Source organism: Colossoma macropomum, unplaced genomic scaffold, assembly GCF_904425465.1.
Source record: "Colossoma macropomum unplaced genomic scaffold, Colossoma_macropomum, whole genome shotgun sequence".
Lineage (NCBI taxonomy): Eukaryota > Metazoa > Chordata > Actinopteri > Characiformes > Serrasalmidae > Colossoma > Colossoma macropomum.
This window is the reverse complement of record NW_023494810.1, coordinates 22,242,932-22,268,261: the sequence shown is the minus strand read 5'-3', so window position 1 is coordinate 22,268,261 and position 25,330 is coordinate 22,242,932. Positions and strand designations below refer to the sequence as shown.

At 40.2% G+C, this 25,330-nt stretch overlaps 1 protein-coding gene across 4 annotated transcripts in view; it reads left to right on the top strand.

Moving 5' to 3' along the window:
- Positions 1 to 25,330, top strand: part of foxp4 (forkhead box P4) — a 169,918-nt gene that overhangs the window by 33,708 nt on the left and 110,880 nt on the right. For 3 of the 4 annotated variants that reach the window (XM_036559387.1, XM_036559388.1, XM_036559390.1), the window contains exon 2: positions 17,373 to 17,550. In XM_036559387.1, coding sequence (XP_036415280.1) covers positions 17,373 to 17,550 — 178 coding nt within the window. Of the gene's footprint in view, positions 1 to 16,845; positions 16,995 to 17,372; positions 17,551 to 25,330 lie in introns of those variants that run through there. The other variant, XM_036559389.1, reaches the window with a different exon arrangement.

Here is a 25,330-nt window from a genome sequence, read left to right as displayed (position 1 = left end):
TGCATGCACTTGTATTGTTAATGAGGAGGACTCGAAAGGTTCAAAAGGCGCACTTCTTTTTTTTCCCCCCTGTGCGTCATGATTCTTGACTTAAGAAATATAATCCTCTTTTCATGCCCCCCTTGTTGAAGGAAAATATAGAGCGGGCTTGAAAAACTCAGAGAAAAAAAAAAGGAGAGATTGGAACAAAAAATAAATACATTTCCCAGACCCTAATTAGCTCGATTTTTCTGCCCCTAGATATTCTCTCTCTCTCTCTCCCTCTCTCTCTCTCACACCCTCCCACTTTCTCCCTTTCTCTTTTTCTTACTCTCTCCCTCTTTTTCTTACTCTCGCCCTCTTTTTCTCTTTTCTTTCTCCCTTCCTCCTTCATTTCCTCTCGTACTTCACCATAAGCCTGTTTGTAGACCTGAAGTTATTCTCTTTTTTCTCCAGTATGTTGTTGCTGATGTTTGTATGGTGCATAATTCTGTTAGATACAGATTACTTATCCCCTTTTTTTCCTTCAGCTCCGTTCTCCTTCTCTGTAAATCTCGCTCTCCGTGTGTTAGTGCAGTCTGTCAGCACCTGTGTATGGGAGCTTTGCAGAGCGTCTGGGAAGTAACAGGATCATCAGCGTTTCATTACAGCTCGGGACTGACACAACAAATTGACTCCCATAAGCGGTGGTGCCGTTGGTTGGTGCTATATTTGCGTTTGCTGCACGCCTTTTCTGTTTTCTTGTTTTCTTTTTGCTGGAGAGATTAACAGGCGGCACAAACAAAGCGGCTCACAAACAAATCTGTTTGAACTTCGTGTTCAAGCCATAAATTCATAATGAGATAATCACAGATTGGAAAGAAAACTAGAAGCACTATATTTAGAAGACATACAACGCAATCTGCAGACTGGTAGCCTGGTGGCCTTTTTTATCTTTTGTTGTCTTTTCTCTCTCTCTGTTCTCCCTTTTTCTGTCTTTCACGTTCTCTCTCCATCTCTCTCTATTTCTTTATATCTTTTTTTTCTTTCTTCTGTCTCTCTCCTTTTTTCTCTCTCCATCTCATTTTATTTCTCCATTTCTTTCTTTCTTTCTTTATTTCTTTCTCTCCTGTTTTATCTCTCGCACTTTTTTCTCATTCTGTTTTTTCTCTTTATCTTTCTTTAGCTTTATCTCTCTCTTTATCTGTCTCTCTCCATCTCTCATTGTTTTTCTCTGTCTCCTTTTCTCCCTCCATCTCTGACTCTCCACCTCATCTTTCTTTCTTTCTTTCTTTCTTTCTTTCATATTCCTCTTTGTCTCTCTCCCCTTATTCTTTTTATATCTCCATTTGTCACCCTGTTTGTCTCTGTCCCTTCCTTTTTTCTTCATCTCTCTGTTTTTCTCTCTCTCTCTTTCTCTCTCCATCTCTCACTGTATTTCTTTCTATCTTTCTTTTTCTCTCACTCTCTCTCTTTATCTGTACCTCTCAGTTTGTACCTCTCAGTTTCTTACACTCATTACTTTCCTTTCTATATCTTATTATTTTTCTCTCTATATCTTCCCCCTTTATTCCTTCTTTCTCTCTCATCGCATCTTTTTTTTTTTAAGGGGCAACTTTGTGAATCAGCCAAAGGCAGCACAGACAAACAGGTGGGGGCCATCTTGCTCATTCATGCGCAGTGTCTGTCTGCTTCCCCCTGTAATGAATCAGAAGCTACAGCGTGGCTCTCCACCAAATTCTCTAATAACACAAAAATGTCCTCTATTGACTCCAGAGCTGATTTTCCACTTGAGTCGCAGATTCCGAGGGTTTCCTGCCCTTGGGTCTTCATCGTCCTCTTTTTTCTCTTTTCTTTAAATGAATTGAGGCTAAAAGGGATCTCACTCTCTCTCTCTGTCTCTCTCGCTCTCTCTCTCTCTCTCTCTCCATGTTCTAGCTGGAAGGCCCATATTAAAGTTGGCAATTGAACTACTCACTGTCCTTGCTTCCTTTTCACACCATAATGATAATTATAATAGCTCCCGGAGCTTAAACTGCATTTCTTTTGTTAGTTTCTGTCTTTTTTTAACATATTGTGGTGGTGGTAGGATTTACGGCTTATTATTTTTCAGATGTATACATTTTAACATTTCAGCAGTATGTAAGTGCTTACATTAGTGACCGATTTAAGGTTTAACAGTGTTGAAAAAGTGTTTACTCCAAGTCTAAGAAGTGAATCTGTGGAGAGGGAAAGAACATCTACGCCTTTTATTTCAAATTTTGGGCCTACAAAAGGTTAGCGAGGTTTCGCTTTCCAAACCCAGACTCGTGGAACTTTTAAACTAGGCTAGGAACAACTTTAAACAAGCAAGACAGAAGTTTAAAACACGCATTCAAATACTTTAACCTTGAAATCTCCCCTTGCAAATGTGGCAGTACTTTTTTTTTTTCATCTTTTGAATGTTTGAGTGTTTGATAGTTTGAGGTCTATAGCAGAAACCGCTCGGGAATTAATGTCATTCATATGCCCCGCGGAAATTACTTTTGAAATGCATATAATCTAAAACATGCAAATGAGGCTGACTTTATGCACCCTGTTTAATATGAATTATCATTTTCTGAATACCTATTATTACTGCGTACATTTCTCCAATTATATTGTTCTTTTTTTGTCACTTGGGCGCGCACACGCGCGCAAGCACACGCGAGCACACACACATGCAGAAAAGTGTGACACACTCCCAGAGAGAGAGAAAGAGAGTAAGGAGAGCAGTAGAAAAGAGAGAAAGGCACTGAGCTGTGGTTGGATGTGTGTATTTCTTGTGGAATGTTCTGCCAATGTTTTAATGATGTGTAATAAGTCTGATAATGACACAAAAGCATCTGCTTATGTTCTGCAGGGGCATGAACAGGAGGAGGAAAAAAACGAAGGAGCAGACAGTCTCACGTTCAGCTTTTCAGCTAACTGCCCTCCAATTGAATTGTTAGCGCCTGTTTTTCGTCTAAAAAAAACACAAGCTAAATATAAGGAGACAAGCCAGAGAGCGAACGCATTCTTCATGAATATTGAATAAATGAGCTGAAATATTAATGTAGTTTTAAAGTGAACTGTGCATGTTTAGCTTTTTTCCCCACTCCGTTCTTTAATTTTGACACCTCATGACAAAGAGCAATTAATGCTCTTGTCTATGTGCGGGGTTATTCCACCCCCCTCCCCTTTTTTTCGGTAAATTGAATTGAAGGCATCCCTTTTCAAACGAATTACCTTATTAATTTATTTATATTACGCTATGAATTATTCTGTTAATATTAGTATGATGCAAATTAGTAATGCTTCCTCCCATGTTCATTCTAGTGATATTAATTTGCATTCAAGTCAGTTTAACAAAGATTTTTCTTTTCGTGCTAAATTATAAAACAGACATTTCATTTCTTTTTGTGCAATCAGTGCTACTGTAGAAAGTAGTAATATTTTAGCTCTCACTTTTATTATGTTGAATATAAAAATAGAAGAAATGGAAGTGGCAGTCATGAGCAACTAATGGAAAAATGGAAAAATATGTGTAAAAATACGAAAACCTCAGCATGGAAAAAGAAAGTGTATGTGTCTGTCTATGCCTGCCTGCCTAATAGGAAGTGAATCTGTTTTGAGGGGTGTGTGTGTTTGTGTGTGTGTGTGTGTGTGTGTGTGGCCTGGTGTGAAGTAATTCCTCAAGTTCCCTTGGACTGAGTTCAAAAGTAGTAAAATTCAATTAATATGAAAAATGGACACGCTATCATTTCTCCTTATTTCTCCTTCGAAAGTCTTGTTTTTATTATAGAGTTATTAAATTTTATTTGATTAAACCCACTCTGATCCAATCAATTAATTAACTCTGAAATGCAGAGTGCCACTCTTGGAAGCTGATTTATAAAATAATAGCATATCCATATTAATTTTTAGCCAGCTCATTTTGCCCACTGCTGAATTCACAATATAGTGTTTCGTCACGGTTCGCCATTTTTAGCAATGCTTTTTTTGTTTTTATATATATATATATATATATATATATATATATATGTATGTGTGTGTGTATAAATTTGATTGTGAAAATATATGCAGTGTATATATATATATATATATATACAAAACAACTGCATAAACTAACTTGCAGTAAAGGGTAATTTTAACATTTTTTCCAAAAATTCCAAAATGTCATTCGGTTGTTGATATCTAAATGGAGTTTGATGTTAAATGGTGCATGCATGAATGGTGCAGTTCTCAAGTCACAGTGTTTTACAGTTAGGATGACAGAAACCGGGTGCTATTTTGCCTTACAACATACTACTTGTAGCTCTCTGTTCTGCATGTATTAAAAAATACATTTGAGGCAAAAACCTTATCTCAAAACTCTCATAGAAAAGTGTCTCTGGCATCAGATGATATATTTGTAAAAATTTTCTGTGAAGAACATTTTAGAGGCATTAAATGCTTGGTATATGTGGTTCCTATCACCATCACTAGAAATAAGCAGTTCACATCACTCTCAATAACTTTTTCATATCTAAACCACTGAATTATGCATTCGATTGTCATTACTGGTTGTCACTGGTTCTTGTTGTCATCATTTTTTTTTTTTTAAATAGTTATCATATGACATTAACCTAAACAGCTGTCAAAGTTAATGTTGTAACCACTTATTCAAATAGGGTTTATCAATTGTTTGTTGTTCAGCATTGTCACTAAAATGTCTTTTCTGAAACATATTTTGTCATTTATCCATTCATATTGCCTCCAAGGCAGATACACACTGGACGATCATCTGTCTATTCTTCCACCCACTCATCCTATTTGCTGCTCACTGACTTACTTATTCATATTCTCTCTCTCTCTCTCTCGCTCTCTCTCTCTTTCTCTCTCTCTCTCTCTCTCTCTCTCTCTCTCTCTTGCTGTCTCTGTTATTCCACAAACGGCCATAGCAGATAATAACCGCATTAGAATGGCTAATCTGAGCTTGACTCTGGTGCTGTGGATTTGATCCCTCATGGCGAGAGATCACTTTTCCTTTTCCCAAACCCACCCCAGGCCCCCCTCCCCCTTTTGTCCGCTCCATGTTTAATGCATGCTTCAGATTTGCCGCTGTTTATGTATTCATGTTTATTAATACGTTTCTGCTCCTCGTAGCCTCTCCTCTATCAGTGAGGCAGCTGCACAGCGGAAACGTGGTGTTTTTCTGGCCGATTTGCTTTCTCTCCCCATCTCCCAGTCCGCATTTAATCCAGCGCGGCCTCTTAAAGAGCAGCTGACTTGTAAGAGCCAACCCTTAATTGGTCTTTCTCTCTTGTCCCTTACCCCCACCCCACCACCACCACCACCTCTCTCCACCATCTCTCTGCTCTTTCTTTCCCTCTCTCACTGTAATCCCAGTCACTCATCCTTCAAACTTTATCCTGGCAAGAGCCGCACTTTGAAGGTCATATTCATAAAAAAGGCCTCGCGCCAGAGCCCTCGCTTTGCTAATTGTGCGGTGGCGGGGGGGCGATTGTTGCGGAAGCCATAAAGCCCCCCTTTTTGCCTCTGTTCTGCCATGTTAAATACAATTTGGGTATTAGCTCCTCAGGCCGTCCAGAAGGCTGCCCTTGCCCTGTCATTAGCCTCTTAAACTGTTCCAGGACATGAGGAATAGGATTATTCGTCTTGATGATCACAGGATAATATCCACCGGCCATTAACGTGACCCTTAAACACCTCCTAGCACCGTCAGCCCTGCTCACACACATGCTACAGTACAGGACAGGGCACTTACCCTTGTATCTCAGACGGACTGACCCGCTCAAATCAAAGCAGAGCACTTTTACTGGGGCAACTCATTGGTCATAGCATGCATGTATGCTTTTGGGTCATTTAACCTCCTAAACTCTAAGGGCCCATAGAGGGGCCCATAGTTATGCACTCCCATAACTGCATAATTGATATCACCAAAATCACAGTAAAAACTTTTTTTTCCATTTTTCCTTTTACATCATTTAAAAAAGCCAGCCTTATACAGTCGTAGGTAAAAGTTTGGGCACTCCAGGTCAAATTAGATACACATAATGCTCTGCAGAGAACATCTTTCTCCACATTTTAAGGGACATTTGCTGTTTATTTGCTTTATTTTATGTATTGGAAAGAAATAAAGCGAATAATTGTGCCTTGTACAAAAGTGATTTTATGACAATAGACCAATAGAAATGGTTAAAAATTCATAATAAAACCTCATGAGATTAACTTGCATTAGAGTTAAGAGATTATTTCCTTCTGTAAAATTATTATTTTACCATTACCAGAGATACAAGGATTTGTTATAACAACATTATATTATTTTATATTTATCTTAGTAGTTATAGCACAATTCATAGTACTAAATAATAACTAAATTTTGTCTTTTTAAACAAAAACAGAAAACATTTAGATTTTTTTTATAATAGAAGAGCTGTATTAAGGAATATTCCAACTAATTATCAAATAATCCCTATCTGCTGCATCTGTAGCTTATGTTTTATTACTACAGGCAATCATTTTGATGAGTTTTTCAGTACAGAAACCTGTTGACTTGAAAACCACTCGTAATAGAAGCCAATGGACAGATGCTGAAGAAAGACTAAATATTCCCTTAATAAGTGCGCAGCTTATGTATGGACTTTAGTGTAGTATAGGCTGGACCATCTCTCTTTTTTTGTCTTTGTCATGTGTCTGCTAACTTACAGCGATGTCTGGGGAGATGTGGCCTGCACGGGTGTGTGTGTGTTCTGCGCCTGATAAATGGGGCGTTTGCGAGGGCCCTGCACCTATTCCAAATATTTGCCAGGATCTGCGCGTGTCTGATGGAGATGGGGCCTCGTATAGAAATCTCCACTCTCTTAAACGTCAAGGGCAGCCTGGAAAATCACTTACTGCGGGTCATGCAGTGGGTGGTGGCAGTGGAGTGAATGTTTGCCCTGGTCGCTTGCACACGCACATATACACACGCACTCTCTTTCTCTCGCACACACACACACACACACACACACACACACACTCACTCTGAGACGATCTCATCGGCCCGGAATGTCAGCAGTGTTTACCTACCGTGGTGGAGCCCACCTGATTGAAGGGCTAATCTTTATGGGCTTTGCAAACAGGACTTTGCCTCTTCTGCCGCTGGATCGAATATGGCCGATCCACACGGCAGAGCACCATATGGTGCATACGATCATTGCCTTTTTTTCCCTCTTCTTTTCCCTCAATACTTTTTATTGCATCCTCCAGTTCAAGCAGATTCCACCCTCTTTATGGATGTGCCCTCTTTTCCTATACCCACTGAGAATCCTTTTTTTTCCATTCCAACGTGTCCTTGATAATTGAATTGTCCTTTACGCACTTCAGATGGTTATTATGACAGTCTGCAATTAAGCGTCTTCCTCCGAAGACTCAGCTGCTATAGGTTAGAGCACAGAATCATGGGAGATGGCCTAGGATGGGTTCAGCGAAAGCTAGCTCCGAAAAAGTAGGACAACTGGTCTTCAACCTAGACGTGCTATTATCATGAGATCAAAGTTGTATTATCAGCATTATGAATATAGATGGTTTCATTCGTTTTCTAGTTCTTTTTCTTTGCTCCTTTCGTCTCGGTCTGTGTGTTAAGGAAATTAATTGGTTATCTTTGGACACGGGGGGTCTGCCTTTTACAGAGTGGTATCGGAGGGTAGATGGAGCTGTAAAATTAGCCTAGCGTTCTGTAAAAATGGAACCAATTCCCAATGTTTGCTCTTCATGGTCTTTAAATCAGCATGGTGGGAAGCCCCCTTGCTACACACACCCATACACATGGAGTTCTCTAAGATGCTGGGTCAGGGGGAGGAGTGCAAGCCTGTTAATTCCTCTTTGAAGCAGAGTACTGAGCAGAAGAAGGGATTGAGTGCAGCTATCTAAGTGTGTGTGTGTGTGTGTGTGTGTGTGTGTGTGTGTGTGTGTGTGTGTGTGGGTGGGTGGGTAGGTGTGTGTAGTAATGAGTCTCACCTGCATATCCTGGACCTACTCCAGTCGATCACAAGAGAGAAAAGCTCTTGGCATCGACTCGCCTGCTCCATTCAAACGAGTAGAAGTGCTCCTTTAACCCTCAGACGCTGCAGTTATCTCTGCCGATAACTAAAGCAAGGTGTAATTTGATATTATTTCTTATACATAGCTCATTAAAACAAGCAGAGAAAATCTGTAATTTCTAGACTTTTAGATAACTCCATATTTGTGTTTATAAGTAGAAGAGGTGTTTTATGGTTTGAACTTAAGGAAAAATTATTATTGTGCATACAGTCTTATTTTGCAGGAAGAAAAAAAACCTTTAGTTTTGTCATTGTGGTCATTTGTTGACATCAAAACAATAAAAGTAGTCAAAGAGTGGACTTGAGCCTGAGAACTTGTAAATGCAGAATGTAAATGTATTTCATTACTTAACTATTTTGAAAATGCTTATAGAGTTCAGTAGTACAGCAAAATGACATTAATAACTCATTGTCTAAGTGTTAACAGTAATATGTAAGAATAAAAGACCTTGGACCATTTATGAAATACTATTCCAGTATTTGTATTTAAAAAAGACTTGCGTTGTCACATCTGAAATTCCACAGGTGTGTTTGAGTCTTCATTGCTTTGAAAGAGCAGCTAGACAATAGAATAGGCTCTTGTTGTTGGAGACGTGGAATATTGGGCTTTCTAAAGCAGTGAGTGGTTGGAGTGAGTGGCGAGAAGGACAGCAAAGGAATGCCAAGTGGAGCATTGGGCCACAGCTATGGAGGCTGAGATGGCCGCTCATAAAAAAAGGAAAAAGAACGCATGAGTGCTCGGCTAAGCGGTCTTCAAACGAGGAGCTTTCCTTTACTTCAGGACATTCCTGAGAGGCTGCTCGCTAATGGGAGTGGGGGTAGGGGGGTTGAGGGGGTTTTGGGGAGGAGCTCGACTTGAAGCCTTTTGAAGTGACCGGTGTGGGCCACTGAGAGACGAGCAAGGTGAAATCTACCAGGAGACACCCAGTGGTTCTCTTTCTTTGTGCCCCCTCTCTTGGTTGCCTTCATTCATTTGCTTTGTTTCGTTTTCATCTATTATGAGTGCTTCATTTTCTCTCTCTCTTTCTGTTGCCCTGCATGCTCATGCTCTTTCCACTGTCTGTCTTCATGACTGACAGTGAACTCTTTCCTTTCTGGGCTGCCGTACCTATACATACACTATGGTCCGGCAGAAAACATTTGCAAACATTTACCAATTTATCAGCATCCAAAAAAATCTACAATAAAGCTCCAGTATTTATAAGTGGATTGTTCTATATTGTAATGGACACACCTTTTTAGTATGAAAAGAATGTCTCTTGTGAGGATGGGTTTCATGCTCTTAGGCCAGTCTTTACACCGACTGCTAATCTGGCAATAATCAGTCGTTCAGTTTTATTACAGCAGTGTGGGTTGACCTGGTAAAGTTGAGCACTTAAATCTTTTTCAGGTTCCTTTGGATCTGTTTACCAGAAAGAGTCATTCTCTTTGGCTCTGAACTTGTGCTTTGACTAGGTTTGTTTAAATACAAAGGCCAGAAGATTTCTTTACATGTTCCTCATACCAGTTCCACTTAGCTTGCCTACACTGAGCATCTGTGGGCAAATTTATGACTGTTAATCAAGAATTAACCTACTTAGGCAAACAAGATTATATCAATTACATCGTGTTGAGACGCAGCCTATTTAAGGTTTCAGTGATTTTGATTAACATGGCTGTATTCTTTGTTGGCTGTGTGTATATTCAACACTATGCTGTAAAACTGAGACTAGTTTTGTGCCATGAGGTAGTTTCAATTTTGAAACTGAAGTGCTTTGTGTCTCGATGCAATGGGAGATGAATCACAAAGCTATATAACTTTGGAGGTACTCAAATACAGTATTGTACAGAAGTCAGAGTCTACTATTTATTTTATTTATTTAATTTTTAGTCAACTTTTTAAAGAAATCTTCAGGGATGTTTTTTCATACCTCCAAAGTCGGTTGCTCTGGGGTGGCGAGTCAATTGTTCTGAGAACACCAGCAGCCTCTTTTTTGTCTGTTTTAGTTTCCTCTTCTGAGTACTGGCTTCTTGGCTTCTTACACATCCTTTCTGACCCATAGCACTGAGTTGTCTTCTAACAGTAGAAGGATGGACAGAAACACCTGTGAATTTTCTCCTCTCTCTCAAAGATGAAAGTTTTAAGTGCTGTTTATTTGATAGTGACCGTTTTGGTGGTCTACCAGATATTGCACTGTTGTTTGGAGGCCCATTTTCCAGCTCCACTTTTGGAAACTTGTATTTTGACTTATTTTTCTATGGCTGTCCCGTTCATTGTTCAAGTGAATTATCATATATCTAATCTCCTTAATAATATCTCCTAAAAACTGAATCTGTGTTTAGTAACATTTTTAACTGGAAATTAAACGACAGGTGGTCCCTGACTTTTGCACAGTACTGTAATTTTTACAAAAGTACAGTCATTACTTTGAAGAAACACAATGTGACACTGAAAATATGTAGTTCTTGCAAAAGCATCACTTTTTGCAAAATCATCATTAGCACAGATGGCAATCTCACCAGAACCATTTAAACTGAGTTTTTTTCAAAGTATAACTGGACAAGAAGCCATTCTGTAAGACCCAACTGTTGACGAATGACCTGTCACTGTAGGAGAAGGCAGTGGAAGTAGCACTTTCATATCATCTGTACTGCCTGAAAGCTGTGTGTTCTAACCACGAGAGACTAACAGACACCACATAAACACACACACTTACATGCAAGGACACACCTGCCCTCTGCCCCTTGGCCCAGCTTTGTGGCTTGCTTACACAAATACACCCTATCCTTCCGTAGTCTATGGTCTGGAGTGTTTGTATCGCCAAGGCAGTTCTTCCTGTCCAGGCGAGTAAATAAACAATATTAATGCATATCACTGCACCACCTAGATATTTTATTTCTTTCAGTTGCTTAACCCTGGAATGTTACATTTAACTCTATAAATGTTAGAAGAAACTGTTATTTGATCGAAATTGAAACCAAAAAAATATTAAGTGCAGGCCTGAACCGATTGATACAGAAAGCAAATGTGTGCAGGATTCATTATGCAACTGTGCAATTAATTGTATCTATGTAATTACATTTAAATAGGAAAATAGCAAAATTACAAGAATAACTCTTCTAGTTCTAAGGGCTCAAATTCAAGGGCTCATATGTGGGCCCAAGTTTCATTTCCTCACTCTCCTTACTATGAACGTTTTGTAAATGATTAGTCTCAAAATGAATAACTGAATTGTAAGCCTGCAGTTTAAGAATTTAAAAACAGTTTTTGTAACTACAGGCCAAATTGAACAGAATGGTTTATTTTGTTTGTACTGAGCTCTTTTTTCATAACACTTGTATCATATTCCTTCATTGCATTAATGCAGTTTCCACCTTAGTTCCACAGTGGTCTTCATCAGTCGTCAGTTGTCCCAGGAGCTACTCCTAGCCCTCAGGCTACTCCTCTCCGGCACATGTTTACAGAGTCCTCTCCCTTGCAAAATAAGATATGCTAAAGGAAGCATTAGGGGAGCAAAAAGGGGGGGGAAGTACGCACCCCTGATAAAGTGTACACTTTTCAGTGGAAGTGATATGGTATGGGCAGCCCATGGGGGGAGGCTGGCAGATGTGTTGGCACAATCACAACTGTCTCTTCCAATCACTTTAACTTCCAGCTTTGTTTTATTAATAAGATGCGTTCTTGTGAGCTGACGCAAGGCTGTAGAAACAGGCTTTTGGGGGCCTGTATAAATAAACCCGCATGAAGCTTTTACACGGTAGGAGTTATTAAGCCGGTAAGATGCTGTAAAAATCCAAAAAGGTGAAGAAAGACGGGGCAGGGTGGGGCAGAGTTGTTGGGGGTAGCCACAGGTGCAGAAAAGAGATTAAACCTTACTGATGAAAAATGAGCCATAATGTATTTCAGCATACACTTGAAGATTTCAAGTAGGATTCAAGAAGGTAAAAAAGTCAGAATGAAAGAGATCAAAAAAAGAAGCAACATAGAGAATGATGGCAGGCAATGTAGGAAAATATGGAATGGAAGCAAAAGGCCGTATTTCATTTTCATAAATATGGTCAAACTTGTCATCGTTGTCATATTATGGTTTTTTATTTTCTTTTTAAAAGCGGGAGATGCTCTTTGTAGTTAAGCAAAACCCTGGTGTGTGTAGCCCTGCCCGAGTTGCAAATTTAAACCAGTCTGTCAACATTGGGAAGTGAGTTATGGTATGCTATTCTTTCCTTTACTTTTAACATTGTTTTTTTTTCTTTCTTCTTATTCTTTTTCTTTTAAATGTCCCATTTCAGGTCAGTGAGAATTCTGTCCTATCACTCTGTAAGTTTGACAGGAAAAATAGCAAATAATAAAACTTCTCATGTGCAATAAAATGATCAGGGTTTCAATGTGCATTAGACGATTCCATCAATTATCATAGATTCATAAAAAACTTTCAGTTTAAATTGTATGTAATTTAAGTAAAGATTGGTCTGTATGCAGTGGCTGCTTCTTGTTTTCTCTTGAGTGTCCGGGGTGATCCGGGCTGAAAGTGCGGAAGTAGGAGAGCTTTAGTGGGACTTTTGGACTTTTTGTTTTGGAACAGAACTAGATCTAAAGTCTGGGCTTGCTTCGTGCAATCCACCAGCTTCAATCTTCAGCCCATGGGAGCATTGAGGAACCGGTACTCAGCCGTAGAGGTTCAGATGGAGCTTCGGTATTTACTTCCTCTTCGACTCTGCTTGAACAGTTTTCCAGTACCTGTGCCAAGGCCCTAGAGCTTGTCATCATTCAAGTGTACTTCATTATTTCGCTACCTAAGACAAAGCTACTTAAGTTGGTTAGCACTAGCACTCTTTTCTGCAGTGTATTTATGGTTTTGGAGGAAAGGCTATGCTTATTTGGAGAACATGTTCATTCTTTCCAGTTTGACTTAAAAAATTTGGAAACTTTAAATAGTACAGTAAAACAACAGTAATAGCCCTAGACCTCTGTAGGTTAAATATATTTAACTTGATACTCGTCTAAGAGAACATTATAAACTGAAACCATTTCAGACCGGCATTAATAACTTTGCTTTTTTGTATCGTATGAAAGTTATTTTTGACGTTTTCAAGTATTATATCTTTGGATGCAGCAAAACCTCAACAAATAAGATGTCACTCAATGAACACGTCGTACAACATTGTGGAATTTTGGCCTGCAGGTGGTTAAAACTAGTTTGAGCTACTGGCTAGAGTTGTTCTATGTGTACCGTCTTCTCTGGTTATCAATACACCGTGTGCTTCTCTACCTCTTTAGTGACTTATATGACTTGAAACAGATTGCCTCAAGGGGATAAATAAAGTTCTGTGAGACGAAATGATAGGCAGACCTTTCATACGTACCGCTCATAAGGCGTGTATTAATGTCTGCTTTGTCATCAATGTTTCCCAAAGCAACAAAAATCGGATCTGGGGAGGATAAAGAGCATCTGCTTCTCACCTCTGCCTGTTTCAGCTACCTGGGAGCCGATGGCTATCTCCGGAGCGGCTGCATTTCGGGGAGGGTGTGAAATGATGGCCCACCTGTTGGAGATTTTTCCCTCAGGGAGACCTCCCGCCCCTTGGCCTACCTGGCTCAGACACCCACCATTCGGCTTTGGCCCGTCTGTTCCAGTGCCAGCAGCCAGCCCCTGCCCGAAGCACAGGAACTGCTGCTGCTGCTGCAGGGAAACACAGGGCCAGAGAGAGAGAGTGAGTGAGGTTAACTGGAAGTGAACAAACATGATGTGTAGGATCAATGAGAGTGAGAAAATGAGGAGGGAGAGAAACTGAGAGGGGAAAAAAAACATCTGAACGCCTGGGCGTCTGCAGGCCTCAGACAGCAACAGAAAATGTCTCATTCGGGGAAGCACAACATTTAGTCATAAATGATATAAGTTGTGGTTCGTTTCACCATTTCCTGAGCTTGTTTGCGTATTTGACTTCCCTAAATTACAATGCACGATGAAAAAAAAGGCGTCTAAACTGGCAAAACTTCCAGTTTTCTCGCTGCAGATGAGCACTTTTGGAATGCGACCAAAACTCAGGCAGGTATTTATTCCTTGGTTGCCACCTTACCTTAGCAACTCTCAGTATCAGCAGTATAAACACTTCTTAACAGGCAGTTAGAAAGAGCTTCCAAGGTTTGCTTGTTGCAGCCTTCTGTACTTGCAGAAACAGGATAGAGAATGAATCACAGTCCCCCTCCACCCTTTCGTCTAAGTGCCAAGGAAAATGTGCTGATATCAGAAGTTTAAAGAAAAAAATAGAAAGAGAGAAATTAAAAATCTCACAGCGCATGGGCAAATGCGTTACATATTACTATGCCAGGAAGACGCTGGTTTTGCTTGATTTTTTTTTCTTTCCTTTTTTAATCTATAGCAAGCTGATTTTGAGTCCCTGAAGCAAAGGCAAGTTCGGTCCCATTTCTCTTCCGTCCAATTAAAAGGCAAACGTGCGTTTTTATTTGCTCAGCTCCCCCTCCTCTTTGCCCCTTAAATGCATTCTTTATCTCTTAGATCTGAAGAAGAATGCCCCCCCTTTTCCCACCTTCCATCCCTCCTTCCCCTGCTTACACCCCTGGGAGAAAGAATGCATCTTTCTATATTCTCCAAGGTCAAAGTTCACCTGGAGGGGTTTGGAGGGGGTTCTTGAACGAGACGCAGCAAGCCTCAACACCACCACCGGGCTGGCCTAGCCTGCCAAAAACGATTACAAGACTCTGCAAACTACCATCTCCCGGCCATAATCAGTGGTTCCCGGCTGCTGATTTATCGGCTTGCTTCTTTTCACGACCTCCCATTATAGCTGCAATATATGCCCATTACTGGATATGACAAGGCTTCATGCATGCTTACACCTCCAGCTGCTTCTGTGCGGCCCTGTCACGCTGGCTGATCTGCCAGTGTTGTCCCTGCATACCTGTCGGCCACTCAGGAAAACCCTTTGGATTGGAAGATCCTGGGACAGCTCTATGGCACCTTCTGAATGGAGAGACTTTAGAAACAAAACAAAGGTCTTTTTCCGGATGAGCATAAGTATTTATTGTCGTATTTAAACTAAGTATTTAAAACAAAAGAGAAATCAAATTTATGCAGTTTTTCTCTTAACCCAGATGTCATGATGCTATCATAGCATGTTTGGTATTTCTTTGGTTCATTTCTTTAGTGTTGTGCTAGAGCTACGAGGCTAATGAAGCTAACAAGTAATGCCAGCTTTTAAATCAACAGTTAGCATTATGTAAGCTGCTAGCCTCAATCATTGAAATCATAGTGAAATCTCATATAGATTTGGTTATGTTTCTGAAATTGCATAATAAAAATGTTCAATGTACAAAAATAGGCCAACCTAAATTTTCTACACGCTCATCTTGAAGCCTTAATTTTTTTTATACGTTTATAATTGTAATAGATAAGTTTGTCATACAGTATCAGAGATCACAATCAAGTCTATTTGAGATCAGTTAACAATATGATAACAAGTGTGTGATGATTTGAGCAATGCTAATTGGTGAGGTGTAAGCCTGGAGAGGCAGGCTACATTGACCTCAGTACAAAGTACAAAACTCAGAACACCATACATGTCTTGGGGCAAGAGGAAGTTGTGTAAATTTGATTTTTTTGGAAACAATGTCTGGAAGATGCTGAAGCTTTCAGGAACAACTGAAAGAAACAGATCTTGAGAATGAAAACATTGCAATGTGGGCTGAACACACGCTAACCACTGATGTCTTGAGGCTTATCCGCAGTCAAACCACCCTCATGTTGGTTTGCAGTCCCCTATAAGTGCTGGATATGCCTGCATCCCTTGGCGGCTAAGCATGAACGCTTCATTTGGCTCCTATTGGAGCAGCCAAACTTTCACCAGGTGTGTTTGAATGACATGGTTTATGGAGCTTTTACTGTGTTGAAATCTGACGCGGTGAAAGCTACCTACTTTTCAGGGGTCTCAAGAGCCAAGACTCGTTTTGACACACTTTCAGGATTTCACAGACTGGGCGACATAGTGGGAGAGGAGGAGGAGGAGAAGCCGCCCTTGTCTATCTTTGAGCTTCACAGCTGTTGTTGTGGCTGGCCACAAGTGCTGGGCTGCACTATGTACCAATAACTTTGCTCCCACAACAAACAGAGCCTGCTATGGCCTGTATTATTCCCTCCATTCCCTTTTATTTTTCTAAATGAAAATCTATTGGCGTTTTGACAAAGGAAATGTCAGGCTCTCACCTCGAGTTTTTTTTTTTCTTCATCTTCTTCTTGTCTTTCTCACTTTCATTCTCACTCTCTCTCTACTAATGAAACATTTGCCCTCGTTCCCAGAAGCTAATCATCGGCGGTATGCCTTCGTGGCATTTTGTTCGACGAGCCCAGGTTTGCAGAGACACAAAGACATAAACAAAACAAAACAAAAAAACTTTATTTTTAAAACTGGAAGAGGCAGAAAGACGAGCTCCTGCTTGTTATGAGAAGAGGTACACAGGGCCCCGTTCGCACATTTGAAGGTTTTTTGTTATGGATCACGCGCCCCAGCAGTTTGTTCTCTTCGTTCCTCTCCCACGCTCTTCCCCCCTCTTCTTAACCTCCACCACTGCATTCCTGCGTTATTGAACATGCTGTTTTTTTTTTCTTTCCCAATCTCAGGAAAAAAAAACAACCAACAAGCAGGTGCGGGAGTGGTTGGTTTTGTTTTTTTGTTTGAGCGTGTTGCCCAATTGATTTCTAATTAAAAGGGACCTTTGGTGTTTGTCGCAGGAGATCTGTCTCAAAGTACCCGAAGAGACAATGCTCAGAAATAGACGCGTTTGTGTGCTTGTGTGTGGTAACCTTTTGCATGAAGAGAAGCGTGCCGCCCCCATTGGGAGGGCTCTGATCAACACGATGCTTCTGCGCTCCACTCCACGCAGGAGCATTCTCCAAGAAGACCTCTGTCAGACCTTCATCCCAGTAGCTTTTGAAGTCTTCCTCATATTTCAATTGTGTAGGTCATTAAGAGGCTCAGGTGGTATCTTGGCCCTCTCCAATTGAAAGAGTGGCAGTCAACATGTTTACTGAGTGTTTTCAAGGTTGGCAGATGTGACATTTTGTAGGACGCTCTTCAGATTGCCTGAGAAATGTGTGTAGTGCACAGAAGGCTTCCATTGTCAAGGGCTGTGGCATGCAGCGAATGCAATTTGTGTTCCTGGTTGGAGTTGTGTGTTTGCGCTTGTTGCGAAACTTGTTTGCTTGCTGAGACTTGAACATGCCCAGAGCTATGACTTCAGCAATTGCAATCGTTCATGGTCATTTAGTCGTTGTTTGGTTTAAAACCCCCCCAGCCAGCTTAACCCTCCTCCTCTTTGTCCCTGTTCACCCACAGGTGCCACGTGATGATGGTGGAATCAGCAACTGAGACCATTCGAACAACATCCTCCAATCAAAATGGAGTCAGCAGTCTGAGCAGCCAATCGGAGGGCGGAGGAAGAGAGGGCGGGTCCAACGGCGACACCAATGGCGAGATCAGCCCTGTGGATTTACTGCACCTTCAACAGCAGCAGGTGTGTGTGTGTGTGTGTGTGTGTGTGAGAGAGAGAGTTTTTTTTTACACCCCACACTGCTTTTTTTTCTTAAATCAGGAAGGCTGTTGTTGTGCCGTTAGTTGTGTCTTGTGCAATTTCTTTGCTTGTGTAATGTATAAACACCCAAGTGGTTTTTATGAGAAGCAAACTGTGCAGTTTACATTGCACACTGTAATCCATATAGCATGTCACCACTCATTGCGCAAGTTCATTATCGCAGGGCTTTAAGTGTACACTGTGTATTTCCTCACCCCTCTGGTTAGGCATTATCACTGGCTTTTCTACCTTATCAGAAGTGCACATTAAGTAAATATCCTACAGCCAGCAAGCAAACATTCACATATTTCCAAAGAAGCTGATATGCAACAATAGCCATCTGTACTTTTGACAGGGCAAACTTTGTCCTCTGTAATATAATACAATAGTAATTAGTCACTTCTAAGCTGAATAACTAACATCTCTCACCAGCAGAACCAGCAGTCTTTATGATAAAGCCTAAATCAAGCCTTGATCTCTCTATATTTTCTAATGAAGGCCTTTACGTCTTCAGTCACCTGTCCTGAACATGTAATTTTCAATTCATGTAAAACTCAATTCTGATAGGAATCGTTTTGGGACATGATTCAGTGCATCATGACATCTCAAATTTTTTGACAGTTTTAGTATGATTCGAACACACAAATGTGACTGGAAGAGCTGATTACACTGCTATGGAGTAGGCAAAAAAACAGTACACAAAAAGTACAAAAAGTATGTGTACATATTTTGTTAATATCTGTCGTCATTTTAACATTTTTAAGGAGTGCAGTTGAATGAGCATTTTTACACTTGTTTTTAGTGCCCAAAAAACCCTGAAGACTCAATTAAGTGTTGTTATAAATCATTATAATTGACTGTAACAGTTAAAATAGATGCGGTTCTATTGGTGTATCACAACACATTGATGCGTTTTTACCCCTATTGTTTAGCGGTAGCAAAACGTAACTGTTGTTTTGAACCATTATAATTGCTTCTAAAATTGGTGCATCACTGTGCATAGATGCATTTTTACACTTGTCTTTTGTAGTACCGTGGGATCTAGAAGTAACTGAGCCCATATCAGTACTTTGATTCCTGCAAATCCTAATGGCAACTCCTGTCCTGTTAATGCTCCCAGCGGCACGTTGCTTTGGATGACACGTCAGCACGGAGAATGCCGCGCTGATGTGTGTTTTTTTTGCTCTGGCCTGTGCGTCAGTGTCTCCCCCCATCCAGAGTGTGTGTCAGCTGGAATTTCCTCGCTGCTTCCCGGACCTTCTTGGCTGAGACGCTCTCGCGTTTTGTTCGCACCATCCCCCTAAACGCAGGCCAAGCCTGCTCTGTTACGGGTCTCTATTTCTTCGTCACTCTGACAGAAGCCGTGCGGTACTGCAACAACATTTTGATAGCCTCTGTAATAGCAAAACGGCTAGCCTTGGACAGCTGAATGTCTGCAGGCTCCAAAGAAATGCTGGTAAACGTAGCCCTTCCTACCAAACGATGGTGTTTGCCTCACTCATTTGATTTATCTTAATATTACTGAACAAAAGAACTGCAAATGTATGAGTCACCGAGACGACAAACATATGAGCTTTGATAGCACGCAGCGACTGCTGAATGATCGATGCCTATTAGCTGCTTGCAGACGGCCAAAAGTTTAAAAGTTACCAGATGCCCCAGTCTGAGGGTCTTTTTTGAGGGAGAGAGAGTCAGAGAGGGAGAGAAAGGAAGAAAATAAATGGGGGGAAATAGGAAAAACCCTCCTCATTTTCCTACTTGTGTCAATTGAAATGAGGAAGAGGATTCTAATGAATGTAATTGAAGTGAATTGCTTTCCCTCTTTGATTCCTTTTCCTGGTTCCATCCCCTGTGTGCGAGTGAGAGTGTGTGAATATGTGTGTAGCCTCCCACTGAGCGAGTGAGAGGCCTTACCTCACACAAACAGGCCTTTCTTCCATGGTGCAGCAGGCCTGTGTTATTGCACCTGTGCGTGGTCACGTGAGCCGAAGCCTTTAATTAGATAGAAACTGCCGGTTCCTCCTGCTCCAGACCATTTCCAATGTCAAACATATGTCAGCTACAGCCTCAGTACTGTGCACTCTCTCTTTTGCTATATGTGTGTATACATATATATATATATATTGTCGCTGTCCAATAAAAAACAAGTATCTCTAAAATGGTAACTTTACAGGAGAGGGCAAAAATGCCCTTAACTTTTAATGTAAGTTTATGGAAAAAGATTTTATTCTAGTTGATTTTGAGGCATTTCTATTGGTTCAATCATCATGAAATTGTCACACAATGTAAGGGGAAAACTGCCATGTTCAACCTAGAAAAATCTCTCTCTACCTCTCTCTCTCTTTATGTTTTTTTTCTCTACTTAAACCCCCTCTGTTTTTGAGGGACACAGAAAGTCAGCCTTGGTCATTTGTAAGATTTTGAAGGTTTGTCATTTTGTAAATAATTATAAAAAAATTATCATTGCATCAGTGTACCTGAATGATTTTGTTCCACCATGCATTATTGACCATTTTCGAGAATTCTTTTTTTTTGTTATATGTTGTTGGGCTTTACAAATGCAAGATGTTTCACCATAATTTGATTAATGCCTTTTTTAGAGAGCCAGACTTGTTTTAAATTATATGCCAGCTGTTATTCTTGTCAAAAAGTTGTTATATTTAAAAATTGTTACCAAGGTACATACAGCATTTTAGAGTGAACCTCTTCATCATATCCTCATCCACCTTCATCATCCTTTCAGTTTTACACACACACATACATGCATACATACAATAATGTGCATGGGTTTTAGGCATCTGAGAAATATAGATTTATACACTTATTTGCTTAGAAAAATGCCAATGTTAATACAATAATATTATACAATAAGTAGTGATGTTATATATGTCAGTGTGTTAGCATTTCCAAACCTGTCCTCGTGGCAGCCCGATATGATTAGTTTGGTTAATCAATTCTTTATTGTTTTAAGTCAGGTTTGCTGGGAATGGAATTTATGGAAATCTGCAACCAAACCTGTGCTCTTCTATTTTATCTACTGTATACCAAGAACAGTTTTGAAAACAAGAATTGTTCTGTTACTTTTTAATGCATTTATGATGGTTTGCATTCATTCTAAGATCGTAAGGTGTTTTACAAGTGAAGCACACTTACACACCTAAGGCCAAAATAAATAGTTTGAAACCATTTACTTAGGTTCCTAAGAGTATTGCACAGAACCGTACGTATTATCGCTGTCGTAACACAACCTTGTCTCTCTGAAATGGAAACTTCACAGGGGAATGAAAAACTTCTGTTCTTTAAATATAAAGTAATGCAACAGGATTTCTACTGGTCAATTTTTCATGTAATGTTCACACAGTGTGAAGGGCAGCTGGTGAATTCACATAATATAAAAACCCATAAAGGATGAAAAAAATGCAGGTTACTTCTGAAGGTTTTCTTATTGCAGTGATGACGTACATAAGACAAAAAGGATAATACATTTTCCTTCCAATTTAAAATCTGACCTTTCAGTATAATTGTTTAAGAATAGCTTGCATTGCTGAATGCTTCTTGGCTAAGATAGTATGTGCTGGGATTTATGATTGCATAATTACAGTAAGGCTGTTGCTCTGTGCTGCTGACAAACTAGATGATGGTCATTTGGACCGTCAATAGTAGGTTGTGTTTTTGTTCGGTGTTTGTACTTTGATTGTCTGTGTCATATCATGAGACCAGAAGTGCCACAAAGCAGCCATTTTCTTGGAAACAGTGAATCAGAGACCACTCCTTCCCTCAACTTCTTTTTTTTCCTTCCTTTCCCCTTCTTTAACTTTTATATGCAGTTTGCCGTGTAGGCTACAGCAGTCTTATATGCAGTAGAGGATAGGGCTTCAATAGCAATGTATGGCAGTGGTTGGTCTTTGAAAGTGGAGAGGCTTGAGTGTGTGTGTTTGTGTGGGAGATTGTGTGTGTTTGTAAGGATTCCATTTCTCCAAGCCCTCAGGGCAGCGGTTGCGAAGCTCCTCACACCTGCTCTTCACCCATTCCTCGTTTTATCATCGTTCTCCTGAGGTGTCTCCTGACTCTCCCTGAAGACTCTGAGATTTAGAACCACCCTCCAGGGTGCCTGTTTGAACTGCTGTCACTTTTGATGTTGGAAACTTACCAGTGCACAAATGGTTTTATTAACTGTTTGGTTCTTTATGATTGGGTGATACAGGCATAGGGGTTGGGCGATGTAACAGTAATACGCAGTGTTGGGCAAAATACTTTGGGAAAGTAGTGATAAGTAGTAATGCTGAGTCCTTAATGTATTTAATAATGTATTCCATTAAAATACAAGTAATGGAAAAGTAATCTATTCATCATATATTTAGACCTTTGAAAAGGTACTAGTTGCTACTGTTTTTTATGTAATTCTTCAGTCAAAATGTTTCATGAAAAATGCACGTATTTAAATGAAGTTAGAAAATTTTCAGTATTGTTTTGACTCATCGCCAGCTTCAGTCCACTGCTGTTACCATAATCTCACTGCCATTTTCTGAGCTAGGCAAACAATTCAGCATATCCCAAAAACAACTAATTCCAAACACAAACAAAAACATGATTTTTAGGTAATGACATGACTGTAATTTGCCATAAAATGCATGCACAAGTCCAGTACAGCAGCAATGCTAAGCTTATCACTTGTGAACATGTCCACTACTGTGTAAGATGTTCGGTTCAATCATTTCTCAAAGGATTTTAGTAACACTAGGATTAATAACTGGCTAATCACATTGATTTATCAGTCTCCTCAGGCTTTAGGAGGTGCATCAGTGTTTGTAAAGAAGCTGTTTTTTTTAGAATACATCTTTATAATAGCTTATAATAAACATTAATGGTGTTTCTTTTTAAAAAGTTATCATTTCATGGTACTAGCAGGCCAGAAGTTCCACCCACCATAGCTCCAAGCCCCCCCCCTCCACCTATGTCCCCCACACGCTCGCCCCATAATACCTTATACTAGGTTAATATTTGAAAAATGTGAAAAAAAAGAAAAACTGAAAAGGAATTGAATGCGTTTTGTTCGGCTCAGTTTTAGTGACTTAGTGAAGTCATAACTTTGTTCCAGATTGTTGGACTCACTGTCACTGTTCTAAGCTGCATTCCTTACGTTCCATGGCCTGTTCATCCAAGGAGCAAACATTACAAACACTTGCTTTATTTCTCTCCCTGCTTTATCATCCTCTTTTCTTTCAGCTCACATTCATACAGCGTCCTTTGATACTGACAGCAAGGCCCCAGAAAAATGCTCTGCCTTTATTTTTCCACTTTCTTAGATTATAATTGTTCATAAAAAATCTGATGAATGAATTAGTTTGTCGGTCCGTTTCCTCGTTTGATTATAAATGGACAGAGAAGGCCGGCCTTGAAGCCCACGGCTTTAATGAATAAGGGTCTGAAAATGGCAAAGCAAGCAGTAACGTGTAATCAGGGAGAAGGCTCCTAAAACCATCATTTATCAAGTTCTAATATCCTGCCCTCCTGCAAGCCTCTGGCAGATGGTTAATAAGAAATATCATGTCTTGTCCCGTGTAAAGCTTCGTTAAAGGTAGAAGTATGGGTCAAAAACAGAAAGAATAGATGTAAATGTAGTTGCTGTATGGTTAAAATCTGATTATAAAGCGTCTAACAACTCATTTATCTGAAATGGAACCTTTATTGGAGAAGAAAAAAACATTCTCAACTTCGTTTAATATTAATTTCAAAAAGGTTGTACTCAGTTTTAGAATTTCTGTGGGTCTGTTTATCATGAATTGTTCACACAATGTCAAGGGCTTCTGGTCTTTTTAAATGGTGTAAAAAATAATATAACGACAAAATGAAAGTACAAAACTTTTTGTTTCTATATGTTACATGTATACTATGCCAAGTCAGAGACCACCCTTCATTTATTTAGTTTGCAGTCAAGGCAGCCTTTAAATAAAAGTAATTAGTTTTTTCTGTGTCTTGGAACAAAAACAGAAAACATATTTAGAAGAAAATACCACAGAAGTCTCAATTCTTCCAGTTTTTCAAAGAAATCTGCAGTTTTTTTTTTTTTCATATTTCCAAAGTTCGTTCTTAGAAGTTGTTTTTCTGCATCATGCCAAGACCAAATAATCCCAAATAATCCCAGACACATTTGTTGAAGTCTGGACTTTGCTTTGGAAGTCTGGGTTTGTGAGTCCACTAAGAACATCAGCAGCTTTTTTATTTGGTTTGCAGATTTTGTTTTTTTCTTTTCTCAGTAACAACTACTTGACAGCTACACATCCTTCAGACTCATAGTGTTGAGTCTTCTCACAGTGGAATGATGGACTGAAACACCTGTGGATGTTTTCAGATCTGAAGCAAGATTGAAGCTTGATTTTATCCTGTCTCAAATATGAAGGTTTTAAGTACTGTTTTTCTGATGGTGACAATTTTGGTGGTCTACCAGATCTTGCATAATTGATAGGAGTTTTCTCTGTATCTTTTAATAGTTTTTTGTGGATGTGTTGTATCTAATCTCATGAGAAATATCTCATGAAAAATTATGTACTTGTACTTATCAAGTGATGGTCTCTGACTTTTGCACAGTACTGTATATAAACCTATAAACTTCCCCTAAGTTTCTGAAAACTCATGTAAGGACTTTTGCAGGCTCAAATCCGTTAATGGTTTGTGTTTCACTTCTCTCTGACTCACCTAAAAAAGCAAAAACAAAGATTGCCACAGTTTTCTCAGGAAGTGCCTCACTGCCACCCACTCCAAAGCACCCACCCACACACACACACACTCACTCATCCACCCACCCACACATACTTGCTTCTCAACCCCCCCCCCAAGCCTTCTGTTTATCGCTTCTCTATACTCCCTCCCAACGCCGTTGTGCTCCTCCTCTAAGGCCAACACTTTCACCTGGACGCGCTACAGTTTGGCGCGAGAGGCCAAACGCCCTGCTGAGAGGCACTGGACCAGAAAAAAAAGAGAGAAGAAGAAGCAGCAGTCGGGCTGCTCTTCACAAGGCCCTGGTTGTCAGGACACAGAGCGCTCTCTCCATCGGCCCCTCGGGAGCCTGAGAGAAATCACAGCCATCACCGTCTCCGACAGAGCCCCCCGGCCTTCAACAAAACAAACACAATCCTACAGATAGAGGGGGGTGGAGGGGTGGGGCGAAAAGTAGTGAGATGAGCCGAAGTCAAGGAGGGGGTGAGGTAAAGACTGAGGTAGAGAAGGAGTGCTTTGAGAGAGAGAGTATTTGGATAGAGAGGGAGAGGAAGACAGTTTGGAGAGAGAGAGAATGCCTAACGAGAGAGAGACAGAGAGAATGCCAAGAGAGAGAGAGGACTTGGAGAGAGACAGAGAGAATGCTGAAAGTGAGAGAGTACTTAGAGAGAGATAAAGAGAATGCTTAGAGAGAGAGTGCTTAGAGAGAAAGAGAGCATGCTTGGAGAAAGATATAGAGAATGAGTACTTGGAGAGAAAAATAAAAAGAAGTCTTAGCTAGAGAGAGAGAGAGTACTTGGAGAGAGAGCAAGAAAGAAAGAGTACTTGGAGAGACATGGAGAAAATGCTTAGAGGAAGAGAAAGAAAGAGTGCTAGGAGAGAGAGAGGTATGGACAGAGGAGACTAGGACAGAGGGGCTGAGAGGGCGAGAGAAAAAATGGAGGGGTAAGAGATGGAGAAGAGAAGGGGGAGAGTGGGGTGGAAGTGGAGCGAGAGAGAGAGAGAG